Below are 21,148 nucleotides of genomic sequence, written 5' to 3' on the forward strand. Positions count from 1 at the left end.
ACTGAATAATCATTTTAAAATCTTGAAAGTTGGGTCAATAAAGAATCAAATTGTAAAAATAAATATATTTGAAAACATAAAATGTTCTTAAAAATAGTCTAAATGTGAAATAGGCATCTGAGTTGCAAATGTTTAGAGCAGCACTGTATATATTTTCGGCAGATTTCACGTATTTGCTGCACCAAACACCCTATATATATCTGATTTTGATGAAATTTGGAATGTGTGACTGAATTAGGTCTAAAAATAAATGTACCAAATTATATCGAAATTGGTTTAGATTTGAATTTTTTGTGACAGAATTTGGTCTAGTAATAGACCATATTATATCGAAATCAGATCAGATATATATATATATATATATATATATATATATATATATATATATATCTCCCCTATAATTTTACATATTCACAGTGGTGTAGGGTAATATATAGTCGGCCCCGCCTGACTTTGATCCTTTCCTTACTGGTTTTTAAATCATTTTGTGCGTGAGGTTTTTTTATTGAATATATTGATGTTAGATTTTATCTAATTTTCAATAAAATCTCATCAAAATATGATATAGGGAAACGAGGTTGTGTAAAAGTCATCACCAAATTTTAATGGGTTTTATTGTGGTCCAGCCCAGATACATTTATTGAGAAAAAATGCTATAATGTTTAACACTTCATCACTTTTCAAACGTCGAACCTTAGTTTCAACCAAATATTTTTGAATGTTCCCATATGAATTTCCTTGTTTTCCACTTTCCACAATGTAATAGACCAAAACCTGTATATTCCACTAAAAAATTGAATTGGATTTCATCATTGGTAATTGAAAGTGAATACTTGCGCCTTGTTGTCATTTTGTGCGTCGCCTTTCTTAATTCTCCATCTCTATTTTTACCTATTTACACAATAACATATTACCTCTCTTGTTGATCGGTCTTTCGGTCGGTCGGTCGGTCGTACAAACATTTCTCTAAAGTTCAAATAACTTTGTGCATGCCCAAACTAACGATAAAAATGCATGCCAAAAATACACATTTTTGTTGTATTTCTTTTGTTCTGATTTTGTTTTCGTTTTCATTTTGGGATGCTTTAATGGGCATCTATGTAATCCTTTTAACATAGCTGCTGCCCGTTGCAGTTTCTCAGCCAAAGTTGTTTTTATAATGGGAAAATGTCGCGATATGCTATTCTGAAATAATATCACGAATAAGATAAACATTCTAATGTTTTAATAATATTTATTTTGTTAAGCATTTGTTTGCCACAAAAACAACAAGCGAAAATTTCTTAAACGAAGATTTATTGTGAATTCTTTTAGAACATTAATTTTACGGACGATACCAGCCCAAGGGAATGAATCTCCCCCTCCAAATTGTCTGAAACGGATTTCGTCCAAATATACTGGGGATATTGGCATATAACATCCAAACCATTGAGATTTTCGATCCAACACTACGCCAAGACAATAATAAAGAACTCTCTGGTACATCGCCAAAGCATTGGAACGCTCCTTCATGCAGTTTTGACCAGTGCAACATTTTCGGAAAATATCGATAAATGACACTGTGCTACAAAAGTTATAGAAAAATATTCAAGCGTTCTGCTGCAAAAATTCTATCGTGTTGGGGTTCATGGACAACGAAATACCGTTGGTTCCTGTGGGTCACTTCGTTTTTTTGTTTTACAACTTCGTTTTTCCTGGGAAAACCTTAACGGGACCCGTCGCGTTTCTGATTCCTAGGATTGTACTGAACAAAAAAGTCCACCAGACCATATAGCTCAGCTCATTTACTCTAAGGGTGACATAACTCAAATTTTTTCAAAGTTGTTTGTGCATGACCTGTTTCAATATTTGGATGTATTAAACACATTATATATACAGTCGAATCTCGATTATCCGTAATGGTCGGTACCGGAGGCATTACGGGTAATCGATTTTCCCGGATAATGCAGTAACACTGTTTTTCATATACAAATATATTCATGCTGGTAACAGTAACTTTGAATTTGCACTGAAATTTGGTCGAATATAATTCTATAATACCGGATCATAAAAATTGTCGCTGTTACTCGGGGTAAAATTAACAAAAAATTATGTGTTTTTCATTCCCGGATAATGGAGGTTTACGGTTAATCGATTCCCGGTCAATCGAGGTTGGACTGTATATAACAAATTTTTGAGATGATTCCTTCATTAATGATGGGAAACTAGTTATTCCGTTTTTTACATATTCACAGTAGTGTTGGGTATCATATAGTCGGCCCCTCACGACTTTAATCATGATATGTTATTTAATTTTTGAAACTTTTTTATTTCAGAGTATCATTTGGTTCCTCCAAAGGTTCCATGGTTGAGACATTAGTTTTCGAGACACCCACACCATTGTCTGAACATGTGGAGCCAAGCTTTGGATTTGGATCAGAAGGAGACTATAAAGCAAATATGGATGACAGTGGCATAGAGGTTCAAGAAGAGTAAGTATATATTCCATTCATAAATAAATGTTTTATTTTTAAGAAATTTTTTACGGAGTTTGGATAAATTGGAAAGTTATATTGGAACATTTTATTCCAGACACAAATTAGCAGAGACATCTCTAGTTAACAGATTTTTCAGAGATCTGTATTGGACATAAAAATATATAAAAGAAAATTATAAACGAAATTTGACCATGACGATTTTGATTTTGAAGAGGGAGTCTGTTGGATTTTATGTTTAAAATTGTTGTTCTTTATGAAAAGAACTTTGCCTCCAAGAGTAAATCAAAATTCTTAAAATTCAAAGGCTTAAACATTTGATGGTCCAAAACTTCTGGTCCAAATAACGCTGCGATGTCAGAATATGGTTATTTTTTCCTGATCTTTTCTATTGTTAAACGGATAAAATCTTACATATAATGAGATTCACTAAAAAACTCGAGCACAAAATGATTTTAAACTTTTTAATTATCAACATTTTATGAAATTTTTTGAAGTTACTGTATGCAAATATATAATTGAACACAAGCTTTGGAACTACTGTAAAAAATGCGAAAATCGAACATACGTAACTCTCGAAATTTTTTATCAGATCTCGTAGATAAAAAATTTCGTGAGTTACGTATGTTCGATTTTCGCATTTTTTACACATGTCTGTTATATATAGTATGCAAAGTTCATATTGGTACACACCTCAAAAATTAATAAAATCGTTATTAATTCCATATTTTGTATACAAATATGAAAAAAGTAATGGAAATTACTATAACGAAGAAAGATTTAAACATAACAATTTTTTAATTTATAGATGGCGGCTGTGTGGGTGGCAAAATTCGTATTCGTACACCTAGAAGCACTATATATGTATTTGTGGTATTTAAAGATTTTTTTTAAACAAAATATAATTGAACACAAGCTTTGGAACTACATACGAGTCTAATCAAAAATTTCGTGAGTTACGTATGTTAAATTTTCGCATTTTTTTCAGTTATGTTTGTACACATGTCTTTTATATACAGTATGCAAAGTTCATATTCGTACACCCCTTAAAAATTAAAAAAATCCTTTTCAATTCCATATTTTGTATGCAAATGTGAAAAAATTGATGGGAATTACTATAACGAAGAAATATTTAAACATAACAAAACAAATTTTTAATTTATAGATGGCGCCTGTGTTTGTGGCAATATTTGTGGTATTTAAGGATTTTTGAAACAAAATACCATTCATCTTTGTTCTTTTCTTCTTCTGAAATGCCTGTTCTGTGGATAAATGTAAGAATAACGACAATTTTATTAAAAATTTTGCATGATTAAAAAGTTGGACGAACATTCCAAATACTTAAGAAAAATGTGATAGATATGATTAATTATGGCAATTTATTCTCGAATTTTGAACGAAAGTTGCTAATAGCCGTCCTTCTGCAATAATATTCGAGGTCTAATATGATAATAAATGTTGCCAGCGTTTAGAAACGCAACGAAACGTAATCCGGGCTAAGGTAACGTAAATACATTTTTGGTTTCTAAGTATTAAAGCTTTAGAATACGGTTTCAAAAATTATTATATTTCTAAAACTATGAGAAACTATAAGGAACAATGAAACTGTACAAGTTTTCATTTTGGCTGCGTCCGACTGAAATTCTACGCTTACTATGAACGAGGGTTATGAGATTTTGGATTATGAGAAAATTGGAAAAATAATGGCCCAAAATGAGTACTAAAATGTCAAAGCAATGAAGTAAATTGGCCAGGAAAGAACGTTGGATACCCTATTGGAGAAAAGCATTATTTTCGGTGAAATTTTCGTCCTTTATAATATATTATTCATCGTAATTTCCGATATGTCTTGACATAACACGATTTTCAAAGCTGTATTTTAAATTTACAATAAGTTTTATTTAGACCAAGTATGGAACGAAACTTGCGATTTTTACGACTAGAATCCAATACTGTCTTTTCGTTACCTTAGTCAGCATTACGTTTCTTTGCATTTTGTCACCCACACAGGCGTCATCTAGACCTAAATAACGGAATAAATTTAAAATTTGTTTTGTTTTTTTATATCTTTCTTCGTTATAATAATTACCATCAATTGTTTCATATTTGCAATATGGAATTAATAACGATTTTATTCATATTTTAGGGGTGTACGAATATGAACTTTGCAAACTGTATGTTGGCAATATCAGCGATTATGGGTTGCCAGTTAAAAATTTTAGTCTTGTTTTAGGGTGCTCTTCGATTTGTTATCCATTTTTCAAAGGAGCGAATATGTCATAACTGGTGACGTATTATGGGTGTATGACTAACAAAGACCGAAAAATGCACTTCAAGTTCGGTCAAATGTGAAGGTTTTGCTTACTGCCTTCATCGACTGTAATAACGTGGTGCGTCACGAATTCTTGTCACAAGGTCGTGCGATCAATAAGGAACACTACCTTGTAATTATGCGCAGAGAATTGTGGAAAACCACCTGCTCGCATCGATGCTTGGACATGAGTTTTTTGTCAAAAACAAAACAGTTATCATGTCTCAACCACACTCTTCCCTAAATTTATTGACGACACCTATATAAGGAAAGCGGTTTGCAACGATTGAGGAGATAAAAGAAAAATCGAAACAAGAGCTTTTAGCTATACCAAAAAGCGCATTTCAGAAGTGTTTCGAAAATTGCAAAAAGCTGGCATAAGAAACAGAAAAAAAGCGAAAATGAGTAACTCAAGAAATTAAAAAATAACATATAGTTTATGATCGAATAACATTACATAAGAACATAAAAAACACGGGAAAGTTAAATATTCACGTTGTCATTGGAGAGAATGAATCTCTGTGAGAGGTTGTCCTTCTCGCAGCAGGAGTTGTATAAGGCTTGCATAACTTTGATCGCACGCTCACAGTACTGATTGCTGCTGCTAATGTTGTTTTGAGATTCATCTTTTTGATAGGGTGATCCCATTGTATGGGGACTAACCTAAAACTTTTACCTATGTTCATAATTTTTAATTTACGTTTCTGTAATCGTTTTGTTTAGGATGGGATTGTTGGAACAAACCCACTAGGCCGGGTACACGCAGAAAAAAAATTGTTTGATCCAACAATATTCCAAGAGCAAAATATGTATTGTTAACATATTGTTGGATTCCTTATGTAGTATTGTGAATCCAACAATCGTTTTTGTTAAATCCAAAAATAGTTAGTGTCAACTGAACAATATTTCTCTTTTTTCTTCCAAAATTGTTTTCTCTTCTCTCGCTATTCGATGCCGTGTTGAAAAAACAATTTTGTTGAGTTGTGGTGTTTGCATGACATGCTGCCTTTATCTTTGTATTTGTGTGTATGTATACCAGTGTTCACCAGCGAGCTGCTTCTGAGAGCAAATTATCGTAACTTTCAATCCAAAACACACGGTAATGTATGCTCAGTTGCTCTCAGTACGGGCTCGCTGGTGAACACTGATGTATACCAACAATGAGACTCTTGTTTTTATTTGTTTCTGTTTTGTTTCATTCTTCTTCTTTATTTCATTCTTCTTTCCTTTTCATGTTTGTTATGGTGTTTAATTATTCCTTATGTTGTGGTGGCTGCTTGTGGCTTTTTGTTTGTCTTTGTTGTCAGCTAAAGTAGCAAACCATGTATTGCGTTCATCAATGCTCGTAATATTATACGCGATATTTATATCAAAGTTGTATGTTGTTCCAACAAAACCGAAAAATATTTTTCTCTGCGTGTAGACTTCTCACTTTAGCTATGGAATGAGGGTAACTGATGGAGAGTTAGAAAGATTTACTAAAGGGTTTTTGGTAATTCGACCTCTAAGTGTGCGAAAAGTACTAAAATTTACCAAATATTTTGAGCGAATATACATATGTAGCTAGAAATTGCAATTTGGTATGGGAATCAAGATTAGGAAGTGGTGTTGATATAAGGAAATGGTTTTGGAAATTCGTACTTATGTGTACGAAAAGTACTAAATGGTACTAAATTTGGTACAAATTGGATTTGGGTAAACGGATGGAGCTGGAATTCTTAAATTTGGCATAAATATTGGAGTGGAGGATTGAGACAGATTTGGAAATTCGTACTTACATATGTGTACGAAAAGTACTAAATGGTACTAAATGTGATACAATTTGGATTTGGTGAATGCATCGAGCTAAAATCCTGAAATATTGAATAATGATTACTGTTGGAGTGGAGGATTGATATAGTTATTGAAATTCGTTCTTTCGTACGAAAAGTATTAAATGGTACTAAAATTTGAAATACGAATAGAGGGGGAATTCGGAAATTTGATATTATAGTTGCTGTTGGTGTGTTGGGTTAGGTTGAGATATGGATGTGGTTGTGGATATACGTACCACAAATGTACGAAAATTACTAAATTCCACAGAGTTTGGTTCAAATTGTTATTGTGTAAAGGGGTAGAGCTGAAATTTTGAAATTCGTCGTATAGGTCCACGCCTTCATATAATCCCCATAGAACGGTACCTCCCGATTTTCGGTATTTTGAAGAATGTGGCCTCAATTTTCCTCCGAAATAGCTGAAATTTGGTATTAAGACTTGGTTGGGGAAACTCAAAATTTGTCGGTATAGGTCCACGCCTTCATATAGCCCCCATGGAAAGGTACCTCCCGATTTTCGGTATTTTGAATATTGTGGCTTCAATATTCCACCAAAATGGCTGAAATTTGGTATTGAATTTTCTTTGCGTCTAAAATTGAATTGAAACTAATTTTTCCATTTTACTTCAATACATTTCGTGGTGGAGGGTATACAAGTTACTTACTTGTTGATTTATATGATTGAAGGAATAACAATTTTCAAATTTCAAATTCACAGAAAAAAATTGCAAGTGGTTTTTGCGCGACCTTTTTTTAACATTTAAATGAAATAAATGTTTTTTAGTCATTAATAACCAAAAAATCATTAAATCACGCTAAATGAAAATATTTTTGAGAAAAAATCACACAATGTTGAAAGAAGAAACAATAGCACTAAAACAGTGATAACTAGAGCAAGCAAATTAAAAGCAACGAATATGCAGTAAAAGTAAATCACATTTTGCAGATCTCTGCTAGACAACAGGCCTTCGGCCAGGATTTAAAACTTCAACCATTGAATAGATATAATAAAAACCGTCTAAGCTTACAGAATATATAAACTATTTAGTTAATTCCATGGGAGTTATGTCCGGACACTGTATAATATATTGTGTAGGTTTGCATACGATGCCAATTGGTTCACCCCATATTGAACCTTTTCTTAGTGGTATTTACAACAGGGAGGACTATTTTTTTCGTGGTTTCTATTAACAAACTTCAGCTTCTTTCTCTTGAATTATTACTCGATCCACGAGTAGCTAATGCCAAGAATAACTGGTGTAGGGTAATAAATGGACGACCACATTTGACTATAAGCTTTCTTAGTTGCTTTTCTCTTGTCTTGCCTTGTATATTATCATACATTAACCTTTTTTCTTTCTTTCATTCGGATTGTAACTAATAATAGGAATTTATATTCTTTTGCCCTAATGGCGCTATTTAGTCTTTTTATGACTTAATTAAGAACGCATTCTGTAATTGTTAGACGGCTGGATTTTTTTTTTTAATAAATATGTATAATGATTTGAATTACAGGTTTGAATCTGTTTCTCTATGTAGTTTTTGGGAATACATATTCTGCAAAATCTTAAATAAAACCTTATTATTATGTCAAAGTAAATCCCGCGTGTTTTGGTTTTTTATTGCAAAATATTTATGCCTTAACGATTTCTTTGTAGAAGAGAAACAAAAATATATTTAAAAAAACATGATGTTTAGACCAGTTCTTATTCAAATTTCTACAAACTGCTTACCTCATTTGAACAAATATTACGAATTAAACAATGGTCTTTTTTGGATTTTTCGAAATTATCATTGTTATTGTTTTTGGTGCGAATTGTAAATCGCTAACTACAACACTTATTTTCGGTTCCAAATAAAATGCTTATTTGGTACTCAGTTGTGTATAAAAACCACCTCGCTCACTGGCTAATTATTTCCGTCTTTTTTTTGTAACGTTTTTCATTCAAAATTTTTAATTATTGTGTTGATGAATCAGAGTAGATTAGGTCTGTTTAGGCTTAGCTTTAGTTGAAATCGTAAATGTTTATCACGTACCTTACACAGATGCGTTGTAGACCTATCAACCAACATCAGGTAAAATAACTAAGTTGTTGTTTTTTTTGTTTGACATTAAACGTAATTATACGATTTAATTTTACATGTGCTCTTTTCTGCTTTGTTTATTTGAATACCACGCTGAATCCATTTTCGCATTATTTACTTTTTGGCCGGTATTAATTCATTCGGTCGTGATTCTTTGTTGATAATTTTATTTATTTTTTACATCATTACTTTTTGTGGTCTTGTTCTTTCTCTATAAGCTTTTCTGTCTGTCTGTTTATTACATTTCCCGGTCATTGTATTTTGTGTTTTTTTATTCTTTTCTATGAAAAGTTGCCAAAAAGAATAATGAAAATATTTTACTTTGTAATTGTTCATGTACAAGACAACACACATACACCAACCACACTGTACTGTGTACACTTCCATATCTATATATATATATTTATTATGTACCGTATACGTATGGATGTAAGCTAACTTGTGATTTATATATGTATGTACATAAATACAAAACAAACATGAAATAATTATGAGGGCAGACATACAGATATGGACATAAATATATGGTTACTACTAGATTTTATTTTTTACATTAATATGTAAAATTAAGTTTGTTAAAGGGCTGTTTACACCATCTATCAATGTCGTATGAGATGTCAAATTTTCTACCTGCGAATGTTGTACACATAGTGTGGCCACTATGAAAATTTTCATCTATCAAAATTATTTGGCAACTCATATGTAAATTTTTCATTTAGGGAGCGCTCTATTTGATACGGCATTCTCGTATGTAAACATAAATTTATCAGCTGTTTTCTGGTATCAAAAAATTTAAAAACAAAATCTTTTAAAAAAGAAAGTGGAAAGTTATGTTTATTTAAATATTTAGTAAAGTAAATATTTTTTTTTATAATGTTATTTTCAGATAGAGTGGTCGAAAGGTAGTCTTGGCTTTGTGGCAAAAACATGAATGCCTCTATAACCCCAAAAACCTATTCTACCACAACAAACATGATAGATATTCATTTTCCTTCAACCAAAATTAAAATTTACAACTCAACAATAAATGTACACAATGACAACAACAGCTGTTATTATATTTATAGGTTATGTCAAACGAAAATAACACTTGTAGGTATGAACGCACAAATTGAAAGTTGTATGGATGACGTCAATTTTGACAAACATAGAGAATGTCGAATGGGTGAAAGAAATGACAGCTCATATGACATTGATAGATGGTGTAAACAGCCCTTAACTGAAATATATTGTATTGGGTTGTTAATTTAGAAATCCCTCAGCGTTTTTTTTTGTTTTCGGATTTTTCTCATCTATGTACATTGCGGTTTCAGAATCCTCAAAAACTTCCCAGGTGTAAGCGATTTTCATTCAAAATTAGCACCGTTCATGATATTTTTTTATAAGGAGGCGATACAGTCAGTGCATTGTCCCAATTTAAACTTCTATATCTCAAAAATGGTAAAGCCTACGAAAATATCATATCAGTCAATCTTGTAGAGAATTTTCACAGCTACAACATTTTTTCTAATCCCATTTCGATATGACTTGCGTTTTTTAAAACAAAATCTTGAAAACCCAAAACCCCTAAAAATGTGAACTTTGATCATGATTTATTTAAAAAGCGCTTCGGAGGTTTTTTTATATTTTTCTCATCTATGAACATTGTAGTTTCAGAATTCGCAATAACTTCCTAGGTATAAGCAACTTCCATTTAATGTTGGTTCAAGAGCACCGTGATACTTGTTTATGCAGCAGTCGGCATGATATTTTTAAGACCCTCACCAAAATCCCATTTAGCATCCCAGTCAATGTAAAAGTGGTAAAAATTTTAAAAACTTTTTAGTTCTTGAACACAACTTTAGAGTACTTTAAATAATCTAATTTTATAAAGTCACATATATTCTATATTTTTCAACGTATTTTGACAACGATACCTTTTCGGTATTTTTTAAATGTCATCCTGATACATTTAAATTTATGATGGAGGGTATAATAATAGTTCAAAATCTCAATATTCTGCTCCATATTTGTTTGAAGACGTATTACTGCATTAATTTTCTTACATCCACCCATATAGGTATATCGTGGGAACCGTAAGACGGACTTTTTCATTTTGTATTTTATTAACTGTTATGCTGTGATCAATTCCAAGTGATATCTGATCTTATGTATAAAAATCTTTCCCATAATCGTAGTTTTATTTGAACCAAACGAATTGACTTATTTCCCAAAAGGCGTAGGAAGTCGCAAAAATTAAAGCTAAACTCGACTAATTTCCATACTAAACCCCTATTTTAATCGAAAAAATTAAAAAATGTACCTTCCATTTATTTAGCTCGAAACATCTAAATTAAAGTAACTTATGGGTTATAGAACTATTTCATAATTAATTAAATACCATTACGATATACAATAATATAAAAGAATGCACACGTCTATGCCAATCTGACACCTAAAAACGTTAAAAGCCTTTAACGTTAAAAAGGCCATCGTTATTCCGTTCTGACTAAATATTTCTAATTATCATATATGGGAAATGTTGCCAATTCTTTCATATTCCATTTCCAAAAAATTAAATTTTTCTTTTCTGGCTACATTATGAAAAAATTCCGCAGTACAAATCCGCTCGCGAGCAAATTTTTGGTTGTTGCGGACAAAAGTTATCGCGGTTTTACTTCTGCTTTTAAGAAAAAATTCTTATTAAACCGCTAATTGTTTTAATAAGCACAATTGTCACTAAAAAGTTTGTAAAATGTTACTTAGTATTCGAGGAATTTACAAAATATAAAATGTTAAATGCAATACGACTTTTTACAAATTATACGTCCATTTACCCGTCAAAAATTACAAAAAAAATTGTTTTAAATAAAAACTTCACGGGGAATCAAATGAGACCAAAACTATATTGATCGGGATAATAGTTTGGGTGTTATAGGCAAAAAAAAGGACATATTTGGGTAACAACAAATAAATTTTGGTTTGAAAAAAATAGTTTTTCACGTGCATTCTAGAGTTGAAAATATTGGAAAAAATCTATAGGAGTAGTTATTTTATTTTTCTTGGAACTCCCAAGAAAATGGTCGTATTTTGTTTTATCTACATTCACATAGAAGGTTCCCATTGAGGAACATTATCGGGTTGTTGAGATAAATCATTAGGCTTTTTAAACGGAAATGTGTAAATCGCGTAATTATCAAAATCATTTTGTCCGCATGTGATTTTCATGCACAGCAAGACCATATCTTTTATTGTGTATATATTTTTCGAAATATAATTTTGACGCTAAGATGTAGCATCGCCTGCATCTTAGCTTAAAAAACCTATAAAACATCGTTAATTTGCGCAAAGTGCATACAATTTTGTTCCGCATCCGGTTTCAATGTCACCATGAAAATCCACATCGATATATATATATATCTATTTCAAGGTGATCAATCAAGAACCGTGGATGAAGCATCACACACTATTTTTTGGGATAAAATGAATGTAGCTCCCTTATCAGTGAAGTTTTTAAATCTCTGTTTCCGCAAAAATAAAGATGCTGTTCTAGTTTTTTCATTGCAGTTCAAACGACCCACAGAAAACGCAATAAAATACGCGATATTTTCAAAAACAATTTTATGAGATTTTCCTACCTTGGAATTTCTCGTATCTCGCATTTTAGGGGATGGATTTTTACGAGTAATGATTTATTAGATCCGCAACGTAAAAATCTAAAATTTGATTTTTAGAAAAATGTTCGCACAAAATTTTCGTATTTGGATACAGATTTCTGTGAAGCTGTGTCCTACATTCACGACACATGCATATATCAAATGACTCAGAATCGAGAGTTCTACAATCCTATACATGATTTTTTAAAAAACCTGTTTGCGGAACGAAGTTGGAATAAATTTTCAAAAAAAAAAAAACACTTAAAATCTGGCTTCAAAATGTCAGCGTCATTTAATGGTAGACGCAGATAAAATTTTGAAAAGTTATATATTAGTGAGATGATCTTTAGTTAGTTGGCTTCTACTTTTACTTTGACAGGAAAATCGCGAAAAGCGTGGTTTAATCACAAATCGAGAGAAAACAATAAAAGACACGTTGCCTTCAACCCATTTTTACTCAATTTTTAACGTAAATATAGCCACAGCTTTCACAAGTTAACTTTTAAGGCCAATATTTTTTGCCAAGTCTGAAAACATTTAATTTTATCCAAAAACATTTAATTTGTATAATATACAATCACAATTCGCGAGTTATAAAATGGTAAACCTTGGATTCAACTATGTTAAATTTTCAAAAATATTGCCCATATGCCGTTAAGTACAGTCAATCTAGTTCAATATTGCACTAACGTTTCATAGTTCCTTTCAAGCCCATTTTTTGATTTTCTGCACCCTAGATCGGTATTTTTTTCCACTGTGCTACGTTCCTACGGAAACTGGTAGTCAAATTCTCAGGGAAGCTCACGCGCAGTAATTTGATAGTTTTTCTTCTTAGTATGTGCAAGCAACTTTAAGCGAGGTCAAATGGAGACTCCACAACTAGAAGACTTCCTCGTCTATACGACAAATCATTCGTTTAATGCCTTTGTGGCTACTTTGGGATTGTTTCACTCCTGACTTTTCGTTTAGATAGCAACAAATCATACTTTATAATCACAGTGTTTAATCCAATATGGTTACGGAGTATTTAAATATACGTTTTCCTTCAACTTAAGACTAATTTCAAAACCACATTTTTTAATCTTTATCTTTATGACGTTTTTTACTTTTTATACGTTTTATACAGATATATGACGTTTTCGAAGCTTACAGCTTTTTGTCGGTCGAATAGTTTAAATTTTGTTATACGGACCATACCTGACCCTCCTCACATAGATGTGTAGGGTATAAAAACCAAAACACAAAAAATTTAATTTTTAACCGTTTTTATTTTCGTTTTCCATCTTCCTTTTTCATAATACTAAATACATCTATTGTTTGGTAATTTCTTTCGCAGCTCAGAGCCCGAGGAAACATATTTTTCGGTATTAATGCGTTTTTTTCATACTTAAACCACTACAACTGAACCGAAAATATATGACTGAGAAGAAATTATAGAAATAGAAAATGATACACGGATGAAAAAACGGCTCTCTAACATATATCTCAAACATATTTTGCAGCAAACATATACACTGCACCCCGGTTAACTACCTCTCAAAAAATTCCAAAAAATGATGCAGTTATGCGGGAGTGACAGTTACGAAAATCCCGCATAGGTACCTGATGTGGGTAGTTATAAAAATCTCACCTCAACCTTACAAAAAATGACAACAATTTGAACATAATCGCTAAAAAACAAAACGGTGTATAGAAGAATAGTTCATTTCAAGTCTAAAAATATATAAGTTATATTATTTAATCAATAAAAAAAATTAGTCGTAGGTGAGCATATCACCATAACATAGCACTGGACATCTTCATCCCAATTCATTTTAGAAATAACCAGTGCGTGTAATAAATCGATAAAATTATTATTAAATGTTCCTTTTGGGGAAAATATCCGAATTGGGTACTTATAGAAAAGTAGTTAACCGGGACAGTTTGAACTCATTTATATGAAAAACGTTGGGGATTTAAGTTGTGAGGCAATTAAACGGGAAAGGCAGTTAAGCAGAGAGGTAGATAACCGGGGTGCAGTGTATTTGTTTGCAATCAGTCCCAAACATAACATATGTTTGGGTCCTGCAAACAAATATATGTTTGTGTGCAAACAAATTATATTTGGGTGCAAACTAATTATATGTTTGGGTGCAAACAAATATGTGTTTGGGTGCAAACAAATACAAACCAAAAAGCCACAAAAACCAACACATGCACCAGTGAGCGCTTTCTGTGAGCAAGGGAGCGTAAATTTCAATGTGAATCACATTGAAATGTATGCTCACTTGCTCTCAGTAATCGCTCACTGGCTATCTCAAACATATACACACATTTATAAATGGTGGTGGTTTATTGAAAGGCATGGAAAAAAGGCAAAAAAAAATTCAAAGAAGTACATAACAGACTTTAATAAAAGAAAAACTGAATGAAATAATTTATAAAAAGTCGCACTTTTAAAAAGAAAAAAATATATAGAAACATCATTGAACGCTTCTCCTTAGTTGTGAAATAAAACACATCTTCCTTAAAGTTGAAATCATCAGCGGGACATCGGCATCTGGAACCAAATGATTACATAATGTAATAAATAGGTAAATCCATATTTCAAATATACATATGTATGTATATGAAAAATGTATTTATGTAATTACCAATATTAAATGCGATTTCTTCCTTGTCCAATAAAATATTTCCATTAACCTTTTTGATTCAATTATAAAATTTATTGGGCATTTAATTACCTAAATATCACAATTTCTTTAAGAAAAGACAAAACACTGATTTATTCACTCACTTTACCGTCTTTACTCAACGATTGTATTTAGAGGACTGAAGAAAAAAGAACAACATAATTAATACATTGTTTTTCTTTTCCTCTTCGCTTGCTACATTGGTTATTGCGTCTCCTATTACTCCATACACACTGCTCTTTATTATAAAACAGCGTTCCGTAGTAGTGTTGGGCAATCTCGTTCATTGAGCGGATCGATCTTTTTCATTCCGTTCACCAAAAAGATCCGGGTCGTTTAGTTCGTTCGTTGGCTCTTTTTCGTTCCACAATACATTTGACTGTGTTATTTTCTTTTGAAGTCGTTCGTTCTCTGCTGCATATGACTCCGTCGTTCTTTTCACCGAATCGTTCTTTTGAAAATGTTCGTTCACGAATGACACATTGTGTGCTAATGGGGGTGGTGGTTTTGTTTCTGAACGTAGTGGTGGTGGTGGTTTTGATATGAAAGAACCAAATGAGATGCAAAAGAAAGATATGACCGAGATGTGCTGTTACTGAGCGAGAGTAGCTCTCTGAATCATTGTTTTGTGTGGAAATTTGTGCTGCTTGTGCTAACGCAGCGTTTGTTTAGAGTTTGACTGCAAAACCAATGCATTTGTTTTTTTTTTTTGCTTGCTTGTGTGTATGCAAAGCTAATGGTGGTGGTTTTGTTCTGACAGCAATGACTCGTCCATCGGGGATCTAAATGAACGATATAAAAGAATGAGCTGGATACGGATCAGTTCGTTCTTTTCACGGAATCGTTCCTTTGAACCGGTTCGTTCGTGAACGACACAACTCTATTCCGTAGCCGCGAGAGCCCTTTTGTTACTCTCGTTGACAAAAATCATCTCTCCACCCATAAAAAACAAATAAAATTGAGATATGTTACAAAATGTTGCAAACATATATTTGTTTGGACACAAACAAATTATGTTTGGATCCAAACATATATTTGTTTGCAATCAGTCCCAAATATATTTCTAACTTATATTTTTCTGCGTGTAGAAAGCCGTTATGAAATAAAGAAGCTATGACCCTTTAAAGTTGAAAAACTAAGAAACTATGTTTTTCTTTACATTTACCGTTATAAAATCAGTTTTATAAAGTGACCTTAAAGAAACAAAAGCTACATATCTTCGTCTTCCATAGACTCTAACAAAACCGGATTGGTACCCAGCAAAATGTTCGATGCCAAAGATGCTATTCAATCATGGGTGCAAGTGAGCTAGCATGTCATCTTTCTAGCATCTTCATCGATGAATTTTATATGAGCGTGGACCCCAAAAGATGCTATTCACTTTTGGATCCAAAACATGTCATTTACACCAATGCTTTGACATGTCATTTTCACCAATGCTTTGACATGTCATTTCCACCAATACTTTGTTTGGCATGTCATTTTCACGAACCCTTTGCAAATGACATTACCATTACGACGAGAGTTTTAACAACGTTGGTTGCGATTTCGAGTCTCTGACAACATCAAGCCTATTGTAAATAATTAATCTTATATATTTAGAAAAAATTGTATAAATAAAAACGAAAAATTCATCTCTATTGGACCGATGGAATGGGTTTAAATGCTGATGAAAAGATCGGATCTTTCACGATTTCCTTTGCTTTGGTTGAAATGCTAATGAAAAGATCGGATCTTTCATGACTTCGTTTGAACCAAAGCAAAAGATGCCATGAAATCACGTCATCGCATGGAACCCCTTCCTTCAAATTTTGCTGGGTACATGAGAAGCCCTGTATATTTTTCAATTTTTGTTTTTATTACAGTGTAGTTAATTATCTCACGAGCTTTATTTGAGAGTGATCACACACAAAATAGTCTCTTTACAATGAATTTCCTCTATAACGTAGTCATTCGTCGACCTCAGCTAATACTTTATAGATAAGTATGTCTCTGCTAGTAATTGCTTGGAATATCTAACGCGAAATTTCTCATATTTTTTACCTAATACACTCAGAGAAAACCATTACTATATTTTTAAATTACTTTTAATGTTATCAGAAAAACTCCTACAGTTTTACTTATATTATGATGACTTCGTTATGAGTTAATTATTTACCATTTAAACTGCGTATATAAAACTTTAATATAAATGCTATATAATTTATAACTACAGTGCGATCCACAGTGTTCCCATTAGTAAGCCATTGTCGGAAATAACTTTTGGTAGTTAACTTACCGGCATTTTACGTTAATTACCAACTTTATTATGCTAAAATAGCGCTAATTGTCTTCAGTTGTAAACTAGTTTTAAAATACCACTACGGGGTACAGATTACCCAAATTCGAAAGGGGATATTGATATCAATGATGGAGTTTTCAAAAAGAGCACAAAATTCTATGTAAATTATCATATAGTTTGTATGTTTTTTGTAACAATGACTAAGACTCCACTAAAGAAAACTCACAAATTATGGGAAAATTTTAAAAATATTCAGAGTGTATATTAACATAGTCAAAACGACAGAGTCGTCGTCAAACACATATTAAGTAGAATTTTATAAAAACACAGTCTGTGTCAGTCATTGAACCTGGGTAGGTTTCTGTTTGACATTTTTTCTGCTCTTTCTCTTCTTCTGTGTTTGTATGTCGTTTGTATGTGTATTTAGTATTCATTTTGTAAACAGGTTCAATATTTTCAACTTTGAAATGTAACATCGTTTGTTGGTCTCTTCCACGATAAATGACGAACGGATGCTGACATCACACATCTCATGTCCCATGTAATCGACCGATATTATCCAACGGCTTATGACTTGTTTACGTTTGTATTTATGCTTATCTGTGTTGCGTTGTGTCTTTGCTCGTTGTAGCGCTATGTGACAGCCAGCAGTCGGGTCGGCGATGGCGGCATTATTGTCGTCGTTGCCTACTTCCAGCAGTTCTTTTGCCACAAATTTACCATTCTAAGCTTTATTACATTATTGAGCGGAAATAAAGCAGCTTTCTTGGAACTTATTAAATTTTTATAATGAATTTTTGTTTTACATTTTGTTATTTAAAATGTTATATCTTAATAGATCACAACAGTAAATGTCAAACTTCTCTGGCAAGTTGACCCACTAGTCTCAGCTGAAATCCTTCTCCTATTCATAGTGAAAATCTGGCAACAAGAGCAATTCACAGAAAATTTTGAAAATGGGAATTACTATAAAATTGCCAAAAAGGGCAACCTAATTACCTGCACTAAGAGGAATAATAACCATTGGGGTAATACTCCAGACTTAAAAACAATCAAAGGAATAACAATACTACAAACAATATACAAATTAATTGCAATCATAATAAATACAAGGGTTCCGCCCGCACCGTAGTTGCGTAGTCCAAGTTAGCACGCAGATGTAGCATTTATCATAGAATTTTCAAACCTTCGCCAAAATCTCGGATGGGCGTAACATTTGACATTTTTATTTTCACTGGAAGATAGCCGTAGACTTCCCACTCATGTTGACCTAATGATGTAATTCTAGTTTAAAATACAGAAAATAGGCAAGGATAACGAAAATCTGGGTAAAAATCGTAAAATAGGGTCCGGAGCTATAACTCAAGAACAAAAGCTGATGGAGAAAAACTGCTTTCGGATTAGAAAATAACTCGCCAATTTGAATTAGAAACAGTAAAGAAATCGAATGAAACAAAAGTCGTGTTACACTGGTAGTTACTGAATTCCTATACAAGGGCTGTTCGTTACATACTCAAATCCCTATAAATATTTATTTGAGTTTCAAATCATAAAAATTAACAACTCTCTTGTAATAAATTCCTTAAGGAACGTTCGTGTTTTTTCTTTAGATTGTGTAATTGGGTTATTCAACTTGTAAGCTCAAAAAGTCCACGTAGAACAAAAACTTTCCCAAATTAGAAATGTTTTTGAAAGCGCCATTGTATTTTCTGAAAGATTTGAATTTCTACAAATTTTTTCTGTAGCTAGTATATTACTTAATTTCCTTTTCGTAATAGTTACAGTATCAGCCAAAACTTAAGCACTGGAATTCGGAACATTATGGTCTTTCGGGGCAAGGGATTAAACCAATTCATAAAATTGATGCAATTATGGATCGTTTCAAGTATCGTAACGTATTACTAGTAAAAGGCGTGATGTTTCCCTTTGCTCACTTAGATGGATATTCCAGGATGATAACGGGTCAAAACATGTATCGATAGTGGTTAGGTTCCCAAGCAATTCGACAATAGTTGCCCACTATAGGTTATACGGGACATTTTATTGGCCAAAAGTTTTTAAGTTGAAAAAAAGGATTTGGTTTAACTTAAAATAGCGTTTTAAGATTCGGGAAGAAAATGGAACAACTTGGGCCAAAAAATTAGCCCTTTATGGACCAAATACTTAACACGTGCCTTAACTCTTTTGGGGACCAAAACTGAAAAGTCTGTTATTTGTCGACAGAATTGAAGTAATCAACGTGCGCTAATCACAGAACCTTTTTTAGTTGTGCCTTTAAATTATTAGGTGCCCTTACCATCAAAATTCGATAATATGCCCAATCACGAATGAAAATTCCGTGCGGAATTTCTCACTTTTCCCTTCTTCCCTATCACAAACAAAAAATCAGCACGGAAAAAATTCCGATGGAGAAAAAGTAGGTATCATGAACGATCTCAAACATATGTATTCCTCCAGAAAATCTCCCTTGCAAAACTGAAGGGAGTTTACAAAAAATCTTAGCATTTCCCACAAACTTTGTACAAAATTATGCAAAATAAACACTTTTGTTAGGATTTTATACTAAAATATTTAACTTGTGGCTGGGAATTTATTAAAAAATTGAACAAATTTTACAAAATAACATTAGTTTGCAAACTCAGTCACTCTCCACTTTTTGTATCGATCAACGATGGGATGAGAGAATTTTGAACATACAGAATTGTTGTACAACAATTGTTGAAAAAACATTGGATAAATGCATATTTTCAATTATTTTTATTTCAAAATTCATATTTTTCAATTTTTGCCATTATTTAATTAAAAACACTCGTTTCTAACACATTCATGATAGTGGCACTTCCATGGCACAATGGAGTCAATTGCACAGTCTCCTTAGAAATTTGCAATCACATCTCATGTTTTTCATAATTAGTAACATCTTCTGAATGTCTTTGATGTAAAAAAGTGTAATTTATTTGATTAAATTTGTTGATTTTTTCTAAAAACACAAACACTTTCATTTTCTCTTTGTTTTCACAACAATTAGGGCACACAAGGTATAAAAAAGCCCCTTCAGTGCTGCCAAATTCAATGATTATTTTTCTCGCATTATTCATGATAGGAGAAATGTTTTCTCGAGAAAAATCTATTCCTCGAAAGTTGTATTCCACAGGAATATTCGTGATTGGGCTGTATACATTTTGTTTTAAAACACAGCAGAATGCTATTGACCCCAAATTGGCAAGTAATGTTATGCTACGAGTTTTAACCAGATTTCAAAAAAGTAAATATTATTTTAAATATATGGTAACATGAAAAAAGTTAGATAATTCTTCTTGGGCAAATTTAAGCAACATCACATACAATTTTCTGCATTCGACACGAGTCAATGAACCCATCTTCAATGTTCACTTCCATTGCCAAACGTTGCCGAGACTTTACAAGCTTACATAACCTCTAAATTTTTAATTTACTGCGATAATTCAAAGTCAATACCTATTTTATGACTATTTATACAGTCGAACTTCTCTATGACGTAGCAGTTGGGGACCGACGAATTACTACGTTATAGAAAAAAATTCGTTATAGAGAAATCGGGACAAAATGGCAAACCAGTCATTTTAAAGCAATGAAATGAAACGATGCATAATAGTCATTGGAAATTTAACGTATTTTGAATCAATTTTTTATTCTAAGAGCGTTGATAAATGAATTTTGCTTCTCCTTTTTAGTGTAAACTTCAATAAAAAGAGCGTTGATGAATGTGTTTTGTTTCACATTTATTGTGTAAACTAAAATGAATAGCTTTTTCAAAAATTCGTTACAGAGAAATTATTTTGTGTGAGAATTTCCACTTTTGCACAAAAACAACTTTGTTATAGAGAAGTATTCGTT

The 21,148-nt window shown here is 32.3% G+C and overlaps 1 protein-coding gene and 1 long non-coding RNA gene across 3 annotated transcripts in view; one reads left to right on the plus strand and one right to left on the minus strand.

Annotated features, from left to right (window-relative positions):
- LOC141399696 (uncharacterized) overlaps window positions 1-9,021 on the minus strand; it is a 55,083-nt gene extending 46,062 nt beyond the window's left edge. Inside the window, exon 1 of the long non-coding RNA XR_012411905.1 lies at window positions 8,637-9,021. This is a non-coding gene — a long non-coding RNA (uncharacterized lncRNA). The remainder of the gene's footprint in view (window positions 1-8,636) is intronic.
- Window positions 1-21,148, plus strand: part of LOC141399689 (uncharacterized) — a 132,512-nt gene that overhangs the window by 32,776 nt on the left and 78,588 nt on the right. For both annotated transcript variants that reach the window (XM_073978897.1, XM_073978898.1), the window contains one exon: window positions 2,316-2,471. In XM_073978897.1, coding sequence (XP_073834998.1) covers window positions 2,316-2,471 — 156 coding nt within the window. The remainder of the gene's footprint in view (window positions 1-2,315; window positions 2,472-21,148) is intronic.

This window comes from Musca autumnalis, unplaced genomic scaffold (genome assembly GCF_047663935.1).
Source record: "Musca autumnalis isolate F117 unplaced genomic scaffold, ASM4766393v1 scaffold_3, whole genome shotgun sequence".
Taxonomy (NCBI): Eukaryota; Metazoa; Arthropoda; class Insecta; order Diptera; family Muscidae; genus Musca; species Musca autumnalis.